At 36.5% G+C, this 25639-nt stretch overlaps 1 protein-coding gene across 2 annotated transcripts in view; it reads left to right on the top strand.

Moving 5' to 3' along the window:
• LOC135686891 (THO complex subunit 2) overlaps nucleotides 1-24129 on the top strand; it is a 34405-nt gene extending 10276 nt beyond the window's left edge. The window contains exons 14-48 of one of the 2 annotated variants that reach the window (XM_065203272.2): nucleotides 32-67; nucleotides 675-805; nucleotides 1482-1583; nucleotides 1702-1786; nucleotides 2377-2470; nucleotides 2943-3023; nucleotides 3463-3559; nucleotides 4312-4429; nucleotides 4992-5171; nucleotides 5657-5821; nucleotides 6203-6265; nucleotides 6465-6571; nucleotides 7041-7167; nucleotides 7537-7681; nucleotides 8343-8500; nucleotides 8951-9011; nucleotides 9260-9327; nucleotides 9906-10028; nucleotides 10850-10918; nucleotides 11508-11623; nucleotides 11786-11864; nucleotides 12326-12382; nucleotides 12625-12703; nucleotides 13371-13416; nucleotides 14085-14267; nucleotides 14659-14712; nucleotides 15258-15508; nucleotides 16322-16374; nucleotides 16467-16505; nucleotides 18552-18620; nucleotides 18869-18923; nucleotides 19435-19466; nucleotides 19975-20079; nucleotides 22972-23051; nucleotides 23848-24129. In XM_065203272.2, the coding sequence (XP_065059344.2) occupies nucleotides 32-67; nucleotides 675-805; nucleotides 1482-1583; nucleotides 1702-1786; nucleotides 2377-2470; nucleotides 2943-3023; nucleotides 3463-3559; nucleotides 4312-4429; nucleotides 4992-5171; nucleotides 5657-5821; nucleotides 6203-6265; nucleotides 6465-6571; nucleotides 7041-7167; nucleotides 7537-7681; nucleotides 8343-8500; nucleotides 8951-9011; nucleotides 9260-9327; nucleotides 9906-10028; nucleotides 10850-10918; nucleotides 11508-11623; nucleotides 11786-11864; nucleotides 12326-12382; nucleotides 12625-12703; nucleotides 13371-13416; nucleotides 14085-14267; nucleotides 14659-14712; nucleotides 15258-15508; nucleotides 16322-16374; nucleotides 16467-16505; nucleotides 18552-18620; nucleotides 18869-18923; nucleotides 19435-19466; nucleotides 19975-20079; nucleotides 22972-23051; nucleotides 23848-23881 (3342 nt within the window). In that variant the 3' untranslated portion in view covers nucleotides 23882-24129. Of the gene's footprint in view, nucleotides 1-31; nucleotides 68-674; nucleotides 806-1481; nucleotides 1584-1701; nucleotides 1787-2376; nucleotides 2471-2942; nucleotides 3024-3462; nucleotides 3560-4311; nucleotides 4430-4991; nucleotides 5172-5656; nucleotides 5822-6202; nucleotides 6266-6464; nucleotides 6572-7040; nucleotides 7168-7536; nucleotides 7682-8342; nucleotides 8501-8950; nucleotides 9012-9259; nucleotides 9328-9905; nucleotides 10029-10849; nucleotides 10919-11507; nucleotides 11624-11785; nucleotides 11871-12325; nucleotides 12383-12624; nucleotides 12704-13370; nucleotides 13417-14084; nucleotides 14268-14658; nucleotides 14713-15257; nucleotides 15509-16321; nucleotides 16375-16466; nucleotides 16506-18551; nucleotides 18621-18868; nucleotides 18924-19434; nucleotides 19467-19974; nucleotides 20080-22971; nucleotides 23052-23847 lie in introns of both variants that reach the window. The other variant, XM_065203271.2, reaches the window with a different exon arrangement.
• The last annotated feature ends 1510 nt before the right edge of the window (nucleotides 24130-25639 follow it).

Raw genomic sequence — 25639 nt, 5'->3', positions numbered from 1 at the left:
ACATCTCTCATTCTCAAATGTTGTTTCTCAGTTCAACCAGGTCTCGGAGATTTTAAAAGGAAAATATGTAAGTATTGACGTTAACCTAATTTGCTTTCAAGTCTTTTGATGTTTTAATACACTTATTCGTTTTTATATGAGTATTTGGTAATGGAGCAGTTGTTGCAAAGTCTCATTTTTGTCAACAACATTTGTCATTCAACAATTCTTTCCTTGTCATATATGTTCCCTTCAATTTCGCATTAAAGATACCTCTCATGAAATTAGACAAGCAGTTTTTATTGCTGTGATTTTATTGCATCATTTTAGAAATTGTTCTAGATTCTGAAAATGTCAGTCTACCATTTCTAAAGGTTGGCAGTTTCACAAGATCTGACTGAACTCACTTCCCAGCCATAGATCCCCGCCAAACGCCGCAACCTCAATGCCTGGATATTGCAAAGAAATCATGTCACATTGTACATTATGTTGTTTTTTGCATACTACCTGATTCGGCAGAATTTTCTCAATATTTCTTCCGTACTGTTGCATGCTATAAAAAGTGTCTTGAGTTTACAGCTACGATTTTTTCATGATCATAGCTCTGCTTTTCAAGACGACAAAATCTTTCCCCTGATTCAACTCGCAACTGAATTCACAAGACTCAATGCTATATTTTTCACGTTTGCTTTCAGCTGCCTGTCTGGTCCGGCATCCTGACCCTCCTTGACGAAGTACTCCTTCCATCGTTGTCTCTGATGGAATGCAACTGCGCTGTCGCAGAAGAAGTTTGGGGGCTACTTAAGTACTTCCCTTACGAAGTGAGGTGAGATGTCTATTAGGATTTGTATTGATTTCCGCTTGTTGAGGCCATCTTTTTGATCAAATGAAGTATCATTGATTATATTGTTTTAATGAAAAGTAGATTTTATGATGCGTAAAGCTACAAGGCGGCATCTTTAATTACACAGACAGGGATGATATCTTTTACTGACATAATTTTGTAAGAGTTTCGAAGCCATGAAAATAAGAAACCTTGTTGTCGTTACCTCGCCATTTTTTATCCCCTTCTTCTTTGGTAACATTATTTAAAGCTAAGCAAAAATTTAGAAAAACTGTGCAAATAGTTCATCAGAGGACGCCAAAAAATTATCGGAATACTTTTATTTACGATTTCAAAAAGCAACGAATTTGGATGTCTCTTTGCTGGTGTGTGTCTAATCGATACAAACAATGGCTAAACAAGAAAACATTGTTTAAATTTTTAGTCTACTTTAGAAATTTTGTATTGATACTTGCTTTCAGTCTTAATTCTGTTTTTTATGTGCATTGTAACATCTTTTAGATTAGCTATGCATTTACCCGCCCAAACCTCATTTCCCATCTCTTTCGCCATCTTCCCATAATTGAGATTAGAATGTTTATTCTCAAGTGATGAATCGGTTTGCCTCATGGCACCACCCCCTTTTTTCGTATCTGTAACGATGTGCTATTCGTTCAAGGTATCGCCTGTACGGGCAATGGAAGAACAGTAGCTATAATTCTCACCCATTGCTTATCATGGCCAAGGCAAAGACTTTGAAGAAAGCAAAGTATATTACGAAGTAAGTAAACCATTAGGAAGTTTTTCTACGATGGAATCTTGTAATTTCTACAATGGCCGATGCAGCATTAAACATTTCTGCCTGGTGATGTGATATTCCTTCGTTTTGTTATAACTAGACGTCTTACAAAAGAGAACATCAAGCCTTTTGGCAGGCAGATTGGAAAAGCGAGTCACAGTAACCCTGGAATATTGTTTGAGCATGTAAGTGATTCGGTGACGTCATTGATCTTTTGAACAATCTTCTCTACATTGATTGTAAACCCACCCTCACTGATAACTACTAAAAAGTGTATTAATGATAAATGAAATGCCATAACATTCTCTGCCCTCGAAATTTTACCGTTCCTTTACGATTACGCTCTTTACGCAGAGTACCTGATTCGGTTCCGAGTTTTTTCCGTATTTCTGTCGTACTGTTTGTTGTCTTGCGTTAACAGCTGTCTTGTGTTTTATAGCTAGGATTTCTTCATAGTCATAGCTGCCGTTGCTAAAGACAACATTCAGTTGTAATCACATGCCACATCTTTTGATTTTATTCACCTGTAGCTAGGCTTTCTGGCCTTCGGCAGCGTGCAACAGAATACTTTTTTTTCTCATCAACGTCTTTGTCATGTTCTTTAAAAACAATGTTTTTTTTCTAACCTTTCTCAGTCTTATTCTAAAGTAATTTTTTCACTGACATTATGCTTGATTTATACCCACGAACCCTATGGCATCTTTTACTAAGCATCCTTAATTTCAGCATTTTAGTGTTTTTCTTTACTGTTATCGTCACTTATTCTGTTCCATAGATCTTGAACCAGATCCAGAGGTATGACAATTTTATTGGGCCAATGGTAGACGCTCTGAAATACTTGACGCCATTGGCATACGACGTCCTGTCTTGTATCCTTCATATATGTCATATGACTCTCGATTCAAAACAGCAATCCACTAACACGCGTTTTATTTATCAGTTCGTATTTTAGAATTACCTACGTAGCCAATTCTCTTCAGTACATGATTAGTTGGGAGTTGTAAAAGAAGCGGAGTCGGTTTTGTTTATAAGTGAAAAGGGGTTTATAACAAAGGGGATAGGGTAGTGTAGAGCGCGGTGTAGAGGCAGTTGGTTAGTTACACAAACAACACAGAGAGAACAAAGTTTAGCAGATGAAAATAACTGCTTTGATATGTTTGTTTTTAAGAAAGAGTTCGCCATTATTGAGAGAATTTTATCTCCGGGAAATTTCAATTTATCTAAGTTGTACAAATCTGGTGCATGACCATTCTGAGTATCAAAATCAGTAGCTGACTAATCTTTATAACGTTTTCATGCGTTTCTAGTAGCTTTGAATGAATTCTCCTTAACAGTAACCAGTTTGTGTCATCGAAGCTTTAGCTAATCCCGACCGAGAGAGGATGAAACAGTCGGATACAAATATCTCAGACTGGCTACAAAGTAATTTTCTGTTTATTCTTACAATTTCTTTTTACTTTTATTTCTAAATCATCTTACGGTGCCAAAGTTATCACTTGATGAATGTAAGGATCTTGAATGAAGAAAAGTAAACAAATTGAAGCTAATTTCTTACGGCTAAGAACAGTTAGGAATTCTAAATAAGATCTTTTTCAAAGACTTCTTTATATGAGTCTCGAGGGTCTGGAATCATTAGCTACAAAGGCTCTGAGATAAACTGAGATAATACCCATTTGTAATCCCTGATGACGTCATTTAAGTCAGAAGGCTGATTAAAAGGCTTCACAGTATCGAACTGCCTTTAATTGTTTATAGTTTTCTCACCAATAACCTAATTCGCATTTAAGAAATATCAGCTCACATGTTGGCCAGGAAAGTTTTCTGCCTGATTTTTATTTTGTATTGTTTATTTCCCTTCAAGGTCTTGCATTGTTCTGTGGAACGGTTTTCAAGAAATACGCCATTGAGCTGACAGGGCTACTTCAGTATGTCGCAAACCAATTGAAGGCAGGAAAGAGGTATCTCGCTTAGATGCATTTGCATGTTTTTAGACTGTTTACAGAAGTGGCTTGCAATATGCAGGTGGATTGTTGCTTTCATCATCCACCGTCACATGAGATTTTAAGTGCTGGGAAATCACCCTTTGAAATGTTAGATTGTGCATTATCAGCACCCCTAGACGGATGTTCAGTGGCAAAGTTCACCAGCTATGGGATGTTTTAATACCCATTATCAAGGTATCAACTTATAGGGTTCTGAGAAGTTCAAGTTTTTGAGAAGTTCAAGTCTTAGTTGCTTTGTGAAATCATTCTCCACAGTTTTTCCAGACTCATTTACCACATACTTACCACTCGTTTTAAAACCCTGGTGTGCATGACATGTTATTTATGACACATAACTTTAAAATTTAAAGTAAAAAGTAGCGCATACTACCTGACTGGTAGAAAATTGTGTGTTTTTCTGCCAAATTGAGGTATGCAATACATTCGTCTTGTGTTTTGCAGTCAAAATTCTGTATTTGATGTTTGACTGTTTCTGGTCAAGACGAAAATAACCAGTATTGTATTAAAGGATTCATCCATAAAGTTTTTTACTTGGAATGCTCTTGTTATGCCCTCACCGTATAATTACTTCCACGACGCTAGATTGGTCTTTTATAATGTTATTTTATAACCATTATAGACGTCTTTTGTTTTATTTCACGGTGTGGCCTGTAAGACCATGTTAGATTCAGTCTAGTTTCACGTTGCCTTTTTTTGCTATTCTAAAGCCTCGATCTGCTGGTTCTAAAAGAGGTTGTGCAGAAGATGTCAGGAATTGAACTAACAGAAGAAGTAACACAAACTCAGCTAGAAGCATTATGTGGAGGAGACTTACTCAAAGCAGAGGTATGCATTGATTATAACATGATTAAAAACCACTGCTTTATGTGTGGGGTGCTTTCTGTGTTCAAACTTACCTCTGTCTAAGATGTTACAAACGGCTGGTTAAAATTCAATGATATAATCTCACTTATTTTCCACGGAAAATATGCGGCCAGCACAGTCTTTCCTTGCAGTTGATTTGTACTAGAAATTTTTACTAGAAATTTGTACTAGAAATATCACAGAGCACGGTTGTATTACCATAAGTTCGTAATACTAATTTCTGCATGCTACCTGATTCGGCAGGGCTAGCTCAGTATTTCTGCCGTACTGTTGTATGCTATATCAAATGTCTTGTTTTTCACAGCCATGATTTCTGTATAATCATCGCTGGTCTCAAAACAGACTAAAAATATACGTCATCATTCACAACCCTTATATTTAACAATGGAATTCGAGGTAGCAAGGTTGAAATTATGAATAAGATTAAACAGTCGAGTGACTTTGCTCGATCAGGTTTTAATGAAGACTCTAGTTGTTCTTAAAAATTTTGTATCGTTCTATAACTGTTTTGTTCTCCGATTAGGGTGGATATTTTGGTCAGGTACGAAACACGAAAAAGTCCTCGCAACGGTTACGAGATGCACTTATCGAAGGAAAGCTCACTATACCGCTCTGTCTACTGATTGCGCAACAGCGAAACGGTATCGTTTTTGTTGAAGATACGACAAGACATCTGAAACTAGTAGGAAAAATATTCGATCAGGTAAATCACATTCAGTTTGTAAGCTTTGAAGTACTCTCATTTCGGAACGGAGAGTTCTCTTATTCTTAAGGAACCACCATGTTATATACGGACACAATATATACAGACACAAGACAGAAATTTAGCCGTTTATTGGAAGGGATCTTTGTTTTTCATCTAGTCAGTTTGGTTTGTTGTCTTGTGACCAAGGGAATGTTATTAAAAAACAACAGTCCGTGTTTCCCCAGTATTAATTTGTCAGGACTAGGATTTCATTTCATGATGTTCTTGTTAGTAGCTTTGTACCCCTCAAGGGAGGGTGTGTGAACAGGGTATGTGCTGGCTGTTTCTTTTGCATCTCAGCTGCTTCTCCTGAAATGCAATGATTTCACGTGAAGTAAAAGACTCGGTACTGCTGCAGTGTTTCAGTAACATTTTTAACCCATTATCCCCACGAATCTTTATTTTGCACACTTGAACCTTAACATGTCAATCCGTTTATCAAGTGCCAAGACACCTTGGTGCAGTTTGGTGGTTTCTTAGCAACGCAGCTGAATACAGATGATTACGAGGCTAACCTGCCTTCCTTGGATGAACTTCGCCGTATTTATCACATCACGCCAGACGCCGCTTTCTGTCTATCAAGGCCATTGTATCGCCACGCAATTCAGGTGAGAGGAATGAATCTCTCTTTTGATACGACTCTTTTGCAAGTCTATTTTTTACGTAGTCTCTTTTAGCAGGCTTTGTAATCGTTCTTGATCCCCAATCTTAGCCTGGCGTGGCTTCTGATGTGGCTTCTACTCTGAAAATGTAGTAATCTGAAAACATGTTGCATTTCTTGTTTGCCAGGAAAAGTCATTGAGTTATGCTCTTGCTGAAAATAAAAGTTTTTTATCAAAATTTGTCGTACTTCCTGTTTCTACTTCCTGCAGAGACCAATCTTCAGAGATCAATCAGAGATCGTATTCTAGCAATGTTTTGCAATAGTTTCGTAATGTTTTGTAATAATGTTTTGCGGGTCTTAAAAGCTGTGTATTTCAATATTTCAGCTGCAAGTCGATGCATTTAAGAAAAATGAAGGACAAGACAGATCTAAGACTGTAAAGCAAAGAGTAAGTAAATGTAATTTCAGAATTTGTTAACTAAATAACAATCTCTGTCATTAGACAAATTAATAACGCATTCATTCTGACATTTAGCATATCAAACATATTTCTTATTTTGTATGCAGATGATTTATAATTTATCCTTGTAACTAATTAAAACAGAGTAGATCGGAACTCTTTGTAGCAAAATTTTCATGTGTTTTAGCAAGAAGCTTTGGAGAAGAATTTCTGTGAAGTTTCTGATGATGTTTATCGACCGGTCATTGAATCAGCAATTCCTCTGCATCCTGCGAAGATCTGGAATAATCTAAGGTAAACTTCTAAAGAAGATATTTTTATACTTAAATTTGCCTTTCAGTTTACCGAGTGGTTTTTATGCCTTTCCAATGTTTTTTTCCATTATCTCGAGATGTAACTAATAGGGGCGGTAACTTGGTCCTATATTGGGGGGCGAGCTTATTGTTTTAATAAGATGACGTCACATTCCCTATTGTTTTAGAGGAAAAGACCATTGTCCTCTAAAGTATTAGGGGGCAATCGCCCCCGCCTCCCCCACAGGTGTCTGCCACTGGTAACAAAGTTCGCCTGTTTAAAAAATGTCTATTGTTTATTGGCAAGGAAGTTCTTCAGTCTAAATTAAGATTTTCTGGCTTATAAACCATTTGGTTATTTCTGGTTTAGATATTTAGATCTTGTCTACTGAACAGAATGTTATTATTTCCGTCATTTGCCTAAGAATCGCTTCATACCGATTTATTTGCATGTTGTTTTCTTTTTTCAGCCCTCAGCTTTATACAGTTTTTTGGTCCATGGCCATGTATGATTTGTATGTCCCCCTGGAGAGATATGATGCTGAAATTCATAAGCTGAAATTGGCCATTGACAGTATAGATGACAACAAAGAACTGGTAGGCATCTTTAGTCACGGGGGTATTTTTTGAAAAAGCTGCATCGAATGTATTGCCTGCAGTTCAAGTTTATCTTCCACTTGTGATACGTATTTCCTTTTTCCTCTTGAAAACGAAGCAATTTATGCTTAGCTAAACGAATCAATCCCCCCCCCTCCTCATTCCCCAAATAAACCTGCCCTCAAAGGGAGAATATCTTGTAACAAATATTAAGCTTTTATTCAAACGACTGGCGTGAACTTTAACTCTTGACTGAAGTATTTACATATTGTGTGTCACAAAACGGAAAGATCGGGAAACCTTGGTTTTTTCGTGCCTATTTCATTTATAGAACATCTTCCTTTAAAGTATCTTTTTCTTACCTGTTAGACATCTTTGACGAAGAAAAAGAAGGAGAAAGAAAGATGTCAGCTGTTGATCGACAAGCTGAGAGAGGAGCAACACGTGCAGCAGGAACACAACCGTTGCGTGAAGAAATGGCTCGAAACGAAGAAAGAAGGATGGTTTCCTTCAAGTGAGTTGTTGCTGGATTATTCATATAGAAACGTAGCCTATTACACGCTGTCATGTTGCAGCACTGGAATCAACGGTCGCGGAGTTTCAGAACCTGTGGCCGTCCAGGAGCTGGGTGCTGCCTTTGTAAAAATGATGCATACATTGTTTACTGATAACGCTTAATAAATACTTTAGTTTAATTAATGCTATAGAATGTCATAAAAAATGTTTCACAAAAATCAATTAACCATTTAATTAACGCTCAAAAATTTTCCCTTATTTGCTGTCGTCGGAGAGATAGGTGTCTTTAAATCGCCACAAGCTAATTAGAAATATTCATCCATTAACTCTATGTATAGTATTAATCTTTGCTCAAAATGTGAATTATCAATTTGATCATACTGCAGTTTCGTATCATGTTTGTCCTGAATATCCTTGCCCGAGTTTCCTTTGTGGTTGCGAAGCAAACAGTGTATCTACGGAAAATTTAGTTCCCTGCGAACATGTATCAAGGATACTAATATACGGAAGCTGTCAGCGCCCTGTTTTTAAAGAGGGGGGGTAACCTTTACGTTAAACAAAGACCATTGTCACTTTTGACATGTTCACAAGATATAACTGTATCTTTTGAAGCCCCTCTTCATTTCCTGATATCAATCTCCCTTCTTGTTATTTTGCAGAGACTGCTAAAGGGGAAACCATAACTCAGTTTCTACAAATATGCATTTTTCCGCGATGTGTGTTCACTGCCAATGACGCTGTTTATTGTGCCAAGTTCATACACATTATACATACTCTGCAAACGCCAAATTTCTCGACGCTTATTTGTTTTGATCGAGTAAGTACTTTTTATTTAAGTATCTAATTGCTTTCTCTATATATTTTGTTGTCTATAAACTGTCATTATTTTACTTTGTAAGATTGACAATTTTATTCAGATCAGGTGTGGAAACTGAACGGTTTTTGCAATGCCTTTTCTTTGACTTAGAAGGTTGGTTCTATTTCAGCTTATGATTGATTTGCTGTTTCTAATCTTTAGCAGAAGGTGGACAGTCACAGTAGCAAAAGGCTAATACTGATGAAATTAAATTGATTTCTTATACTTAGGTAACTCGGTACTTACTCACACACGGGATCTCTTAAAATCCTTGGCCCGAAAAGTCAGTGACCGAAAACATAAATTGATTTCGTTGATTGATCAGTTATTGATCAGTTATTTCCTTGAAGGATATGGAAAGCAATCCTCATCGAATGTCTGTTTTCATTTGTTTTTCTATGTTTTTCCTAGGTGTTTTCTGACATATCATATATTGTTGCCAGCTTGACCGAAAACGAAGCCAGCAGATACGGTAAGTTTCCTATCCCAGACATTGAAACCTTTCGTATAGAAGTGATTTTAGCAACCTGTTTCTTAAACCCAAAATAATTTAATTTTCTTTTTATTTGATATATGCTCGAACAAACATTGAAAGTTTTGGATTTATATAATAACCTAATCAGGCGTCATTTACCCCTAAAATTTATTATGATCATGTCTCTTCTGTTACCCTACACCAACAGTTAGCCTTCTGGCTATTGATTGGCATATTTCTTTAAGGTCGGTTTCTCTGTGCAATGCTTGAGATGGTTATGAGATGGCATCACGACAAAAGACTCTACGAGCAGGTTTGATTTCAGTTTTGCAGCTTCTCAATTCGGCTGTCTCTTTTTATTTTAGATGATTCTTACTTATCTGTATTTAAGCATTGTCTGCTAGCTCCGTTGTCTCTGTGATACGAAGAACAGGAATCTGGAGTGCTTTAAGGCTCTTCAACATACCACTAGAAAAATGTCCGTCACCCAACAGAATGTAACGATATGAATGTAATGAGAAGTTAGGAAGGGCTATTATAGGTGGCCAGTGTTCTTTGTTCAGCACCAATGTAAGGGCCAGTGTTTAGCAACGAGACTGCTTCTCCACAAGATCAGTTGCATCTTAGCTGCCCACCCTACCTGATGTGTGAAGCGAGTGCCAAAGTGTAGTTAGTTTTGCTCAATACTTTGTGATTAACGCAATTATATGCTCATTCGTTTAAGTTCTTTCAGGATCACATTTAATAAAGTCAAGCTTCTTCGCCATATTACTCATTGTTGAAGTACTTCCCAAATTTATGAATTAATTGAAAAAAGCAAAAAGAACCACGTCCAGATTTGATATCCTTGTAGTCCAAAGGTATTCCTTTAATTTAATTTCTTTACTTCAGGAATGCAGCAAATTTCCAGGCTTCCTGACGGTCCTACGAGCTACCAACAACGAGAAAGCAGATTATTTGGACTACGAGAACTTCAGGCATGTCTGTCACAAATGGCAGTACAAATTAACCAAGGTAATGAGCTTCAGAACCGTTTATGTGGTGCGAATTTCCTTTGCTTCTGTCTTATTCGTCAGATTTGTGGTAATTCAGTTGACATGCCTGGCTGACGTCGCAGCTACCCTCTTTTTTCTCATGCTGGCTCCCCCAACTGGCCTGCTCGCTCTCATTTTGGTTTAACTACCAACAAATTGCCGGATCTTCGTTACGTCGAAACTCAGATAAGCTTTCATTCTACACAAGTGAAATACCGTTTTGATAAATTGGCCTCGTCTAATGACTTCGGACAGCCAAAAGAGCGGACACTTTTCTGATATCTGGAGAACATTTGAGCAGTGCTTTTGATAACACGCCTTCTAGGCCGGCTTCAGTGATGGCGCAAGAAAGGCTGACGACATGTTTTCTCTTATTCGATGTGAAAAAGGCTTCTTCTTGTCTCGGTTTGGAGTAGAGGTCATCTTAAACAGCAGGTGGGAGACACCTTATTTGGTACTTTGCGGTCTTCCGTTTTGGAATCCAATTAGCAAGCACATGCTAATAGATGATTCCTTCTATGTCTTCTTTGGACATGGGAATCGAACTGTTGTAAGAAATTTGTGATAGGGGAGTATTGTGTTCAAAAGCACCTTCACTTTGTTACTTCCTCCTTAAGGTTCCTTCCTCCTTAATGGGAATTTTTGTGTTCAACGGTTTTAAGGTAGTACTTCTAAATATTGTTCATTTATTAATATAGCTATTGAAGAATTCAAATATTTTCAAAGTTTCAAGGGGATTTTGATGCAATTTGAAAATTTAGCTACACGGTACTAACCTTATTCAATTTAATCTAAATGTAGGCGGTTGTTGTTTGTTTGGAATCCAAAGATTACATGCAGATCAGAAATACAATTATGATTCTCACCAAGGTAAGCATTATTTTAATTTCTATAAATACCGTTTTCTACTCGTTAACATTACTTCTCAAGGTTCACCGAATTAAGATATATCTTACAAGGTTTCTTGCCAGATAAAACGTGAGGCTAGGAGAAGCAACTTAGATCTGTTTTGTTTTATTTATCAAAGATTTGTGCATATTTTAAAAAAGGGAACGGTTTCGAGTGTGTCAGACAAAAATTTTCAGTGTTGCAACAATTCTGCAAGAAAGATAATCTTCTTTTGTCGGTGAAAATGGTTGTTTTAAAAAAGAAGTTTTATGTCATTTTGTAAAGCCTCAGATTTTGCTTCCTGCTTCTTGACATGCTTCAGGCGTCTGTATTGCTGGGATGGTAGTCAAAAGTGATGGTTAATCTAGTGGCATATCCGTTCTTTCAAGAGCATCCCAAAATTTTTGGTATTATAAAATGCCGTCAGTTGGTTAGCTGTATATGCCTAACAAAAACGCTGCCGTTACCGACCCTGTTGTTAAAAGGTTTTTAGATAGTTCTTTGTATGCAATATGCACCGGTTGATTATTTTCAGAATTTCCTGCCATTTCTGATTATTCTTATTTCATAGATATTGCCACATTACCCGAAAGTCCAGAATTTAGGGCAGGCATTGGAAAGAAGGATTGAGAAAATTATCGAAGAAGAAAAAGAGAAGCGTCAAGATTTGTTTACGTTAGCAACTGGGTAAGTCGTTATGGAAGGCAGATTTGATCAAGAGTTAAGCAATGTTCTTTTTCGTCGATCTTTTTTAGGAATATTGAAAGTATTTTGTAGCCAAAAAAGGCTTTGATATGTAAAACAACAGATGATATACGCTTTGGCCTCGACGTAAAACTTTCATTTTAGGTATCTTGGGCTTCTCAAGTTACGGAAGTCTTCCATGGTGCCAGAAAACAAGTTTCACATCAAAGAGGAAAAGGAGAAGGTAAAGGTATTGTCAATTTTTATGCAATTTGAATATTCTTGGTGCCTGTTGATGCTGATGGCTATTCTGATACATTGTCAGCATATTCTGTTATTTCCCTAAAATCTTGAATTATGTCATTTTGAATTGTCTGCTCGTGTTCAATTTTTGCAATTGAATGCAATTTTTGCAATTTTTCCACTTTACATTTCCCTCACTTGTGCTTCAAAAACATGCATTCAACACTGAACGGGGAAGGGGAAAATTACTTTTAAAGGAGAAGCGAAAATATTAATTTTTGTTGAACAACTTATCTGCAAAATGTTGCCATAGATCGTGAGACCTTTAGGCATTCTGGACATACACAGAGCTCGGCAAGTAGGACAGAAGATCTTTATGTAAAGGAACCTCTTGATTTTTTCTGACGTAGTTGCAATAATTGATGAAAAATTTATTCACGTTATTTTCTTTCTATCTCACAGCCTTCTAGTGAGCACCGTGCAAAATCTGCAGGACAGCAAGAAAAGTCAGACCGCCAGGTGAGTCGATCGGCAGTTTATGCAACCAATCTACAGCCTGTAGACTAAGAGCATCAGAGTTATAATGTTGTTTGTTTCCGGACAGTTGGAGATATTGAGCGTTGACTGTCCACTTGCCTCAAATTTTCTGGTATTTGGGGACATTCGTGCAGAAAATCTTCATATACTCGATATAATTTTTTATAATTTTTTATAATTTATCGTTATTACGTCATGAATATAAGCTTTGTTTATGCTTGCAGCCAGCACAAGGCGCAACTCGCGCTGCGCAGGCAACATCTAAGGATCACCAGTCAGAGGAAACTAGCTCAAAGCAACCTGGTATGTGAAAGGTTTTACTAGATATTATTTCATTGCCGTTTCATATCATCATCTGTTTAGTTCTGTAACCACATTAAAGGGTATCCGAACATGGCTTAAGATCGAAAGAGCTTTAGAACAACCACACATGCTGCCTGATGTATGATATTTTGTTTAGGCCACTACTGGCTGTCAGTTTTATCCCGGTAACAAAGGTGTTTTTGAATGGCCCGAAGTACAGGAAACATGACATGTATAGCTAGAGTATACTTGCAACACTTCTCCGAGTATATTGCTTCTGTTAGTAATCAGACATACGAATGTTTTGGTTAGGAGAAGCATAAAACACGGGGTAGAACTACTTTTAGCAGTAAGGACTTTATGTGCTCATCTTTTTATTTATTCTCTAACCTTTTTTAATCTTTAGTTCATTTATTTTATTTATTTCTATTATTTTTATATATTGTAACTGTTTTTCTTAGAATGCAGTTCCTTCGTAGCTCCCATAATTGTATGCTGCTTTACCAGTTTAAAATGCATCTCTATAGGAAAAGACAACTGTTTATTTCACATCATTAACCGATTAAGGATATCTTTATTTTGAATGGATCCAGTGTGAACTTGTCACGCTTAGGTAGAGTATCCGAATATTATGGTAATTAATATTTAATTCTGTTGTTTCTTGCAGCTGCCGGTAAAGAAGTGGATCATTCGTCCGATCGGAGATCTCTTGGGTAAGTTCGTTTGCCGGTACATCTCGTGGAAAACAAGGACCTTGTGGGTTTACATTGGTATCATAAGAATCTAGAGTTTCAGATTCTATAAAACCGGTTTATGCGAATGGTTACTTGTTTACCAAATCAGAATGTAGGTTGTGAATAAATTGTAGTTAGTTAAACATCACAAATGCAGTATTTTGAAAAATATTGTAATGTTGCTTTGCGATCGCCAAAATATATCAAATTAAGTGTTTGCCAATTTGTGACATTTATTAGTCTTGTTTATATCGAGTATTGTTACAGCAAACGCAGTCTAATGTATATGAATAATTACGTGTCGTCCAAACTAAATTGGAGGAAACTGGGCTGTTCATAAACCGTCTTAGATTTGTGGGATTTTGGGACTGCCTATCTACTTGGTGCTTATTTAGGGCTTCGACTTAATTTGTTTTCTACATACCCGTGGAATAGGCGCTCATAATCAAGTACCTCTCATATCCTAAGGCTCCGTGGCGAATTTCCATTAGCAGAGTCACATGATGGTCCTTTAAAAATCTTTAGTCAGTTGATGTGCAATTCCATCGATAACAAGATCTTGGAACCCCCTTATCCCATCCTTAACCCGTACATACACTTCTACAAATACAATCTTTAACATATCACAATTTTTTCGATTTCGGCAGCAAGGAAACAAATATCAAGTCAGAGAAATCGACATCAAGGCAGGAGACGAGTGGAAAGGAAAGAGAATCTTCAAAATCTCGTTCTGAAGACGAGTTGAAGTATGTCAAGAGTGTAAAGAAAACAGCGAGCTCTCCGTCAAGGCATGAGAAAGGGAGAGACTCTGAGCCTGAAAAGAGTGACAGGTTAGGCCTAAATTCGTGCTCTGGTAAAACTTGTCTTGTGCTCTCTTTGAAAAAAGCTAGCCTGATGAAGAAGTAATTGAAGCATTATATATAAAACAAGGATAATTCTTAAAAGGAGGAAATGATATAGGATAAAATTAATGAAAAATTACTGTTTACCGGTCTGTCATAAAGTGCTCGATACCGTATAGCAAAGCTGTACTATAGGACAAGTCTTTGGTTTATAGAACAAGTCTATATGATAAAATTAAGAAAAACATAGACATTATGTAAATTTGTATTGGTAAAGCATCGTGAAAACATAGAGGAAATTTTTTTGTGCAAATCAGGAAAAACTCGAATTGTCACACAGAGGAATCATTAGACTCTTTATTTACTTTGTTGATTTTAGAAGCCAGCGATCAAGATCAGCAGCTGGTAAATCTTCAAAAACACAGGAAGAAAGGTTCGAGTTACTTTTCTACGACCCGGCTTTCAAAACCCTTGACAGATAACATTTGCCTGTAGGCCATTATGTCCTAAACCAGTCGTGCACTGAGAATTACTAACATGATACACTGGAAGGCGTTTTAGTCCTTAGAGTTGTTTACAGATCTTTCAAAAGAAAGCAAAAAAGTTCTCTTATTATGTAATCTACATATTTATCTTCCCTTGTTCCTCAAACTGTTCCTCAAAGTGTCTCAAAGCTCCTTCAGCTTTCCTTTAAAATTGAAAGAGACACGCACGCAAGCGAGCAAGAGAGTCGATGTTGTAACGTTTTGTGACAATTTAATACCCCTAACATGGTTCTTGGTCTTTTTTACCCTTAAATCTGTCGCGTCAAGTTAGTGTGTTGGTGATGCGTAAAGGCCTACAAAATCATAGACCCATGATGTTCCGTATTTGAAATTTGTTAATTTTTAGATAAACTTGGGATTTTTATCGTTAGTTTAGGCCGATTGGAAAAGGCAGTATTATTGTTATGCTCTCTCATCTCTTTTTCGTCGATAGAAACCATGAAAAGTCGCGAAGCAGGAGCCGAGAGAAAGAACGCGAAAAAGAAAAAGATAGGGAAAGAGAAAAGGAAAAAGAAAGGGAGAAGGAAAAAGAAAAAGAAAAGGAAAAAGATAAAGAAAAAGAAAGAGAGAAACACAAAGAGCCAGATAAAGAGAGGGAAAAGACACCACGAGAAAAAGATAGATCGAGTTTGGAGTCATCCAAAGCAAGTCGGAAAATCAGGCCCCATTCGCCTTTGCAGGATGGTATGAGGTTTTGTTACTGTTTTTGGGCATTAGAGAATCAGGGATGTTTCATGATTACCCCTAAAAGATTTCCATAAAGTAAATGAATTTTATTTTGATTAAGACAAATACCGTTGTCTTGTTCCATATATAATAGGGTGGGGAAGTTTACAATCCTGCATCTTCCTTCCTTGGGAAATTAATTCAGTTCGGCGTGTATTATTATAAGAAAACGTTTGATATAACATTTCTTAAGTCTTTATAACTCCATATTTTGCCAATACAAATGGAATATGGAATTGCTGAGGCAGTCTCCTGCGTTTTGTTTTGCTGTAGACGAGGCTATATCGGTAGGGTATATATTGGTTGCACCTAAAAAGCATGAAAAAACTTTATATGTTCATCAATAAAGGTAATTTTTCATTTTGGTTGATTGTTTCAGCTTTGTATGATTCCCTGGCAATCTGGCGAATTGTGATCTGGTGCTTTAGAATTTTGTATTGAAGTTCGATGAACCTTTTCATTTTAGATTTATTACCTCTGTTTGAAAGACATGTCGTATTCATTCAGATGCTCTTTCCGTCTTCCAAGTATAAATTCCCATCGATGAAAATCAATGTTGAGGAGCTATTTTTCTCTAGCAATGAAATTTTTAAAGAATTGAAATTTTATGCACTATTCTTTTGCCCCTCAAATATCAAAATAATTACTCAGGTACTTCGAAAAACGAAAATAATCCTTTTGTCCTTCTTGTATCATGATTTAGGTAGCACTTTCTATTTGCCTGATAATTGCTATTCACAGTTTACACATTTGCTATACATATTTTCCTAGATCCAAAAAAGAGAAAAATAGATGACGCCAAATTCGTTTCACCATCGACCAAGGTTCGTATTTTTGTTAGTTTGTATCCTATCAGTGTTATATATGATAAGCAATATAAATTGTTTTACTAGCTTTTGTTGTTGTTATTTTCTAGGAAGGAACACCAGGATCACGATCTGATGACGGAAAAAAGGTAATCTTCCATAGATAAATCTTATCCTGTACAATGAATAGTTACTGACGATTATGTGACGAATATTCTAAAGGTTCCAAATTGCCCATAGAGGGCATCATAGGATGAAAAATGATCAAGTGAAGAGCTAGATAAAATATTGTCCGGTCAGGTAGTAAGGTTTAGGAGTTCAGTTTGAAGCCTAAATTTCTAGGCTCTTGCGAAGATGTTCTTAAAAAGCAGGGGGGGGGAGATAGTGGAAATATCCTGTAACAGGTTCTCGGTATGGTATAGTTAAATTCGGGGAAGTCCCATTGCAATACTGGGACTACGACTATTACTACGAAGTCAGAGGCTAACCTTTTCACTACAAAGGCAACAAGTTTATGAAATTCGTTACCTCGTTAACTGATTACCTTGGAAATTTATTTGCAATTCAAGAAGGGTACAGAAGACCGCTATCAAAATAATTATGAACATCATAAGTAAAAAACATGGGTTTTTTTTCATTTTAACGTGACTGAGATTTTTATATTTTTTACATTCTAGATTTATTTTAAGATTGTTATGTTCCTTAAATTTTTTGTTGACAGTTGGTCCTTTTGTAAAGGACTGGTTACCCCTGTTATCGTAGGCTACCAGCTTTAAACTCTGTATGTTATTATCATATATGCGTGTCTGTAAGATTTCCATGGTCATTGTTTAAGTCGTATTTCCTTTCCAGAGTCTTGTTTTTGTCAACGGCCCCATATTCTCTATAATTTTAACACATTATTATTCCAAGACTCCTCTCGTCAATTTTTATCATTGACGAAAAGCCTTGTCTCACTAACACAAACGTTTTGTATAACAATTAAGAAGCATCGAGGAATAATCTATTACGGGTGCATTGTCTTTAAACTTTTGGTACAGCGTAGGGAAGAATAAAGCGGTCCTTTTTTGAACAATGTCTATAGGGAGAATGCGAAACGGGTGCAAAATTGGACATCATAATTCTTCTTGCACCCAAATCCCCCTCATATCCCATCAACACTCACTTAACGGATTTACCAGTACCTCTTGTGCCCTCCCCCATCTCTCTCAACCCTCCCCCCATTCTAAATTGATAGGGTCTACTCTCGTTGCCCGGCTATTACATTGCCTCAAACATTTCTTGTCCGTGTTTGACCTAAGTGGGATTCGGATCCAGGTACTATTTATTATCCTCTTAGCCTTATAGGCCAGCTTCTTTTCCAAATCTTGGATTTTTTAAATTATTAATACGCAGTTTTGTTGGATTACTATTAAGACATCTGGAAAAATCCTTTTTTCTCATACTTATGCGCTAATCGTCGGGGATCAAAACTCTGCTGTATTTGAATCCCATGTGGTCAAAGTTCCTTTGTTCTGTATCTCAAATGTAGGAATTTTTTCTCAAGAGAAATAGTTGGTTTGATAAAATTGTAAATGCTATCATGATGCAAAGGTACTTTATCCATATAAATTTGACCCGATAGAAATTATATTACTGGATAAAAATCATCAATTCCTATTGAAAGCAGAGGTGCTTTATTTTTATTTATTGCTTTCAGCAGAACAATTAAATCTTTGATATGTTTTTGTAATAAGAACAAGTCTGTGTTTTGGTTTAGTTCAACCAACTTGCAATAGAAAAAAACTTGATTCTACGTTGAGGGTGGGCTGGATATCATTTTAAATAAATCTTGTTATCAAGTTTCTATCGACAATTTATTGTCAAGCTTTTTGAACATATTTTGAGTCAGAATATTTCACCCAAGGGTAAATGAACACGTCTAACTGGATCTGTACATTATACGTCATCTTTCCAGCCTACAATATAGCAAATCGGACTTGAAACCAATTGTATATTGTAATTTGAGCCGTCAAGCCGTTCTTTTGTGAGAGTCAACAACCACTACCTCACCCCCCCCCCCCCCCCTCCATGGCGAACTCTATGATTTTAAATCCCTAAAGATTTTATCTGCTAGTTTTGTTACTAAATATTGGGAAACTGACGCCAAGTGTCGTCATGAAATGTAATGAGAATAATTTTGTATCGCATTGCAGGATAAAAAGGACAAAGATAGGGAAAGAGAAAAGGACAAAGAAAAAGACAGGAAAAACGAAAGAAAAAGAGTAAGAAAACATTGCTTGTTAATCTTTAATTTCACGGCATCAATAATCACGACATTTAATAACGATATTTTTTAAACTAGCTGGTTTGCTGTTTATGATGGTGTAAACCAACCATTGCAGAAGATTGCGCGAGTCAATACTTTCTACACCTTCGTATGAAGAGATCTTTTTCAATATTTCTCTCCACCTTGCATCGATAATGCATATTTGTTATCGACATTTCTAGAATCATTTATCTATTTTTACAGACATCATTAGAGATATCTGGTGAAACGAAAGATGCCAAACGACGCAAAGAAGGAGGCAAGATATATTTAGGCTTTATGCTCAAAATATTGTCACATGTTCAGTTTATGTAATATACGACGTTAATATTGACGTTAGTATCAATCTTGGTATATTGATATTGATGTTGATATTAAATATTGATGCATATACCTCTACGGTTTCACCAGTTTCCTTAATATATGCACTTTTGTAAGTCTTTCGTACATTGATACCCAGATGTGTATCAAGATATATCTGGTTATTAGCTAGAGAACCTCTCGTGGCTGTGTTTTGCCATAAAATGCCACATCTCGTTTAGTTTAGCATTTTTGAGGCCATTTTCTAAAATTGTGTCATATCCGGGACCTTTTCCCGAGGATTCGATTAGTATTCAACTTAAAGCATGTTTTATACTCGCTAGTCTTTTCAAAAAACGCTTTGCCCAAAAAATGAGCTCGGAGTGGAACAGATCAGAAGTCAGTGATGTAAGTGATAATTTTTTATTCAATATTTCATTGACAGCATTTATTTCTCGTTACAATTTCAGATACCCCAGAAAGATCATCAAAAAAAGCAGAGGTTCGGATAAAAACTTTTTTGTTTTGTATATACATAAATTTTGCACTTCGAAAGCCGGATTCGCTTTTGTAATGTTCTTTTGGCTCGAGGGTAATTTGGTACAGTTGCTACTGTGGTATAAATAAAGAAATAGTTTCTTAGAGTTTTTGCTGTTTTTGGATCTGCCTTTATGTAAAGGGGCTCTCGCTTATTTGCCCGTCATTTCTAGATTTTTTGTAGATACATAGAGTTTTCCAAGATTCATTTTATAGGACGCACAATAAAAAAATATATTTTTGTAATTGATGGGATACAACTTTGTTTGATCCCGAAACATTCTTGTCAGATGCTGAAGCCTCTTACAATTTAGTATCCTATTAGATGTTGGATTCCAAGATAAAAAACCTCTAATACATACGACTGTATTCTCTTTTACACTCTAATGTCATACGTTCTGGACGAGGGTTTCAGTTGCAATTAGAACCATTTCATTTGTCGTTGGAACTTCTTGATTTTTTTTCTATCTCAGCCCCCTAGAAAAGATAAAGAAAAGGAAAGAGATAGAGAAAAAGACGGGAAAGTGAAACTAAAAGACAGATCATCTGATAAAGAGCATGACAAGCCTAGTAAAAAGGTGAGGGTTTCCTCTTCCGTTCTAATATTACCTTCTTGAATGTTCCGTATCTTGAGTAAATTTGTGAGTAACATTATCCTGTTCACCTTTTTGCCTGGGTCTAAAAATACACCAATATGTATCGTTGCGTCGTTGTTAGTACAGAGCACAAATTTTGGCTTTCCAAGGAAGAGAGGTTACATTCTCAATGCTCAATCTCGTAAAATACGCAGTTTAAGTTTCCTTTTCTCAATAAACTGCAAAAGAGAATTAAAACAGCGTTATTTCATTGTAAATCTTAATCTACCTTGCAGCTCTGCTAGATAAGCTTTTGGTGCCAGAAACATAACATACTATGTGTGTTGGGTTTGCGCTTTCCGTGCTATCTCAAATCACTTTCGGAAGTCCTACCTTTGTACTCTGTTTTATGTAAACATGCAAGTAAGCCTATGCGAAACAATTAAACTTTAGTTATTAAAATTGACTTTATGTAACGCAAAAACCTCTTAGTGTTCCACAAGGAAACCAAATGGTGTTTGTTTTCTATTGCCTATAATTCTAGATGTTTGTTGTATACGAGACAAAAGATGTTTATTCGTCGTCTTTCGTCTCACTGCTATCGCTTTGAAAAACAAACTAACTAGGCCTGTTATTTTTGACATTCCCAGAAGAACTTAAACAAGCTAAGCCTCATATCGCTCTGTTATCGGTTTAGATATTGCCGAACGGGTCTTCAAAAACTCAAACAGAATATTTTATTAGAAGATGGCGAGTTCTGATCGTTGTATGGTGATCCGGATCGCAGAATACAGAAGGCGGCATTCCACAAATCAAATTATCAAGCTTTTTAGAAAAAACACGGCCAACATTCAAGTTCTCATCCCGAATTAAGTAAAAATCATGAATGTTGCGATAAAATTTCCTTGTTAAAGAGATAAAACAAACCACAATATCTAGGTGGTTTGCAGTTAATGGTTGTAAACCGAATTAGCGTATGAAAACAAAAATTCACTGGGTCATGGTTTATCATCGCGCCTTGTTATCTAGTACTGGAAATAAGTTTTAATTTACATCTGCTCTTTCTATTTGTTATGGATATTAAACGACGTTTATTGAGCGTTTTCAACTGCAATCTCAAGAGGACCTACCTACTTTCTGCTGCATCTCTTTTTTGAGCATTTTGGTTTGGATGTTATCTCGATGATAGAATTTTCCTTTATTTCCCACATTAAGGAATCGATTTTACCTCAAGATGTGTTCGAGAACGTCTCTCTTTCTCTTTAATGCAGCCTATAAGTCGTTAACTATTAGCAAAAACTTTAGCAAAAGCAACGTGAGAATGCAAAAAAGGCAAAGCAATTCTCTATGAAACAAACACGGGGAAGAGCTCTGTGGTAAGGCAAGGGAGTATGGCAGGCATCTGCGGGCTGCAGCTCGCACGCTACCTCGTGGCAGCATTTGTTTGAAATAAGGGAACACGGGAGCTCTCCTAGGAGTTAGAATCACGTTCTTTGGTCCTATATGCAGAAAGGAACAGAGTATTTTTGTTCCAATCTACTATCGATTGACAAAAATTAAAAGCAAATGCCATGCATCTATAGCGATTATGCAGTTTCCATTTTGCTTTTTCTGTAGTTAATTTTTTAAATGGTTTATAGATCATCATATTTGACAGTTACAAACCTGCACAGCTACGCACAGACATTCCACTCCTAGCCCTTCCACCCCCTATACCCCAATCCCTATATCCCCTCCCCTAGGCTCTCCACCTCTAGTCCCTCCACTAATGGCCGGCTTTGAGCCAGTCAAAAAATAATATTTTCAATATTGACACCTTAAAGTATTTGCTGCACCAAGAATTTCAGGTCTCTAAAGCATGTTAAGATTTCTCATATCAGTGATCGATACCTACAGTACATTGCTTTCTTGCTTAAATTGATTCAGTGAATTATTAATCTTTAAGACTATTTACTCTTGCTTCCTTTTCGCACACAATTCCATTATATTTTGTAACGCGTGATGCAGTTTTCTTAATTCAGCTGGGTGTTGATTTGTATTCTGTTGTTAAAACATCGCATCTTCTCTTTATGAGACGACTGAAAGTCGTTTTTTCTGTCAATATATGGAAATGGATGACGGAAAACAGTTTCTGTTCTCTAATCTTGGATGAAAAACCGCTTTTCATGTAAACATGCAAGGACTGTCATATGTGTTTATTTCGCACGCTTTGATATAATGATTCTGTGGTAATTAGGCCCATCTAATATTGACTCTGACAGGGATATATTCTGTATTGCTTTGCAGTCAGAAGAATAATAATTAGATAGCAGAACTTCAATTGCCTCCATTATTAAAATCATCGTAAGCAATTAACACCACCATCACCATAATCAACCACCATCAGTCGTTGTCAATCACCAACATAATCGTCTTCATAATCACCATCATCATCAATCACTATATATTTTCTTCAATCACATCATCGTCAATGATCACCGTCAATCACCAACATAATCATCTTCATCATTGCCATGATCATCAATCACTATTAATCGTTGTCAATCGCATCTTCATCATTTTATCATTGCAGCATTATTACCACGGCATCTGTGCCATTAACATCCTTATCAACGCAACCCATTCTTATCAACACAATGCTTTGGACAGTGTCAAACTTGAGTATATTGCCCAAGTTTCGGCTTTTCTGTTCCGATATCATCTCGTCATCCCATATCACCAACTGCAACTTAGAAATATAACTTTTTTTGTATATATAACTATTTGTTTTTTTATATTATAGCTCATAGCAAGCATCAGATATTGTATTGTAGTTTGGTTTTCACAAAAAGTTGTCAAATTTGATAGAAAGGCTTCTGTGAAAGCAGGATTTGATTCCTTTTTTGTTGATTTTAGGATAAATCGTCGCCTGATAGGAGCAAACATTCATCGAAAGAGAAAGATGGAAAGGAGGACGAATCCCGATCGCGGAAACAGTATCCTTTTTCATCCTAACGCTTTTGTATGTTTTTCAAGCAAAATGTTGCTTCATTTCGTCATGGAAGCCGCATCTAAACGAATATAGCGCAGCGTGCCCATGACGAACCAGTTAGGCATTAATGAACCGATTCATTTTAAGAGTACATATTCAAGTGATGGATTCAAGTACTATAAACTGAAATCAAGAGCTGGCACGCAAGGGCTACAGACACAAATTTTCATGCTTCGTGACATCTGCCTTTCGAGATCTGGATGTTTGTAATAGACCTGTTTTAGATTTTATAGAGACAGTATAATTATACAAACAAACAGGCCCGAGCGAAACTGACACGAGTCAATTGGCTTTTAAAGACAAAAGATAGCAAGTGTTTCTTTTTTTGCTTGTATAACCCGCACCAGTTACCAACAGATAAATCTACATCGTTGGTGTGACGGCTACAGGTACTTTAATGTGCAGAGCTCGCCCAACACATGGGATTAACCCACGCTTGTGCGACGTCCCACCCGAATTTTGCAGGCCAGTTTAAACCGATATACCTTATCCAATAATCGTTATGTTGCAGTACCTTTACGCATAAGGTTTTCGGGTGCCGTGGTGAATATAAACGTAGAATCATGGTTGAAGCTCTATTTATTTATTTAGAGCCTTTCCCACAATGGTAAATGTTGCCGTAGTTGTTGTTGAGATCATGTTCGCCAGTGTAAAGATGCATTGTGGATGGAATAGAGTTGAATTTTCAACCAGTGCCCTGTTTGATAACACGATTGTATTTTTCCTTAACCCAGCGACAGTCGATCTTCAAAACCTACAAGTAAAGACAAATAGAGCATGCTGTAAAATTGGCTGTATTTAGGGCATTTTATTCAAGTTGCTGTTCTTTTCGGTATGTAAATTTTGAATTGTCGATCGCAACACAAGGGACAGAGGAACTTCTTTTGTATTGAGCCTCGTTTTATTGTAGCAACCGCTGTAAATGAGGTCGAGACCTCCCCGTCAAACAGTTGGTGTACTGAATTTGTATTTAACTTGCTAAACTCATTACGATCTGCAAAGAACAAATTTCTAATCAAAAAGGATTGTTTTTGTGGCCCTAGTCTCCTGAAGAATTCCACTCATGAGAGTGGTCAGTGCAAAGAGATGTGCTTGAAAATTTTTATGTAAACAAAGTGGAGTGAAACGTAATGCAGAATTCCAGAACAGAGATTCACTGAACGCTGAAGTATGTTGGTCAAACGGTTTTACACCCAGACTCGTATTCGATTAGAGGCAGGCGGTCAGGAATTATGTCCTTGTTTTCAAGTTAAAAATATCACTCTTGCCAAATACAAAAATATATTTACAGTCCATAACACACGCATAAAACAAAGCGATAGTACGTCTTTAATTTTCTGGCCAATAGCAGTGTTCATTGAGAGAATTTGAGGATAAGTGAAAATTTGTTCTTGAAGAAGCATATTTGTGTTGCTTGCTGTTTCAGCAGACCGTTTTGCCAATTCTGAGAAAAGTTGAATTCGAAAGCGATTAAAGTCATTAAGCCTCTACAGCGCCCAGGTTAGCCATAGCCACAGAGAAGCGGGCATAATAATTTTGCAACAGTCTTTCCTCAAAGTATACACTAAGATTAAACCTTCAAGGTTTACTATGATAAGATTAATACATAAGATATTCATGAAAAGACAAAGGCATGAAGATGAAGCCCTGACACTCTCCATATTTCTTTCAAATATCTCCATAAGTTAAACATTAAAAGTCCACAATAACCCTCAAGCAGGCCTTGCTTTAAGTAAAATGAAGGTGCTCCATAAAAAGAGCCCCTTAGAAACTCTAGGCGCTCTATTTCGCACCTCTAAGTAAATTTCCTTGAGAGCATCCTTCGAGAGCTTTAGGAGATCGAGAGCTTCATATTGAAAGCTTCGGAAGAATGTTAAATATGAAATTCAACGGTGATACCAGAAAGCACCATAATATGAAATAACAAAACATGCAACAAACACTATGTTAATATAAATATAGAAATATAATAAAACAAAGTCGCAAAATTGTTCAGATTTTTCTAGATATGTAAGTTGCCATCATTCGATGAGCTTTTATCAGTGTCAGTATCACTACTGTTATGTTTAGCTTCACATATTGCTTCATCAAAACGCATGGCTTTATATCGAACATTTAACTTTGTTTCCTTTTTTCATGTTATCCATTCTATAAGAAACGCTAGAACATCTACTACTCGCAAAAGCAAATTAAAAATGAAAAGCAATGCGATAATTTGGACGGAAACGTGATCGCTGATTTGCACAGGCGCTTTTAAGTTATTAAAAAAATTTAAAATAATATATACTTCAATAGAAAATTAACGCTTGCTCGAAAATCAAATAAATCTGCCGGAGAATACGCTTGATGGCCTGTGTCCTTGATGGTTATTAGAGGGTTATTAGAAAAAAAATGATATTGAAAACCCAACGTTGAATTTGCTGAATTTTTTCTTAAGGGGTAATCTCACGCAAATCATAATATTGCGGTCTGTTGGGAAGATTGTTTATGCTTGATCAAGTTGATTCAACAAATTCCAAAAATTTATTTTGC

This window comes from Rhopilema esculentum, chromosome 6 (assembly GCF_057945365.1).
Source record: "Rhopilema esculentum isolate cy_ngs chromosome 6, ASM5794536v1, whole genome shotgun sequence".
NCBI lineage: Eukaryota > Metazoa > Cnidaria > Scyphozoa > Rhizostomeae > Rhizostomatidae > Rhopilema > Rhopilema esculentum.
The sequence above is the reverse complement of the archived record's forward strand: the minus strand, read 5'-3'. Positions and strand labels throughout refer to the sequence as shown.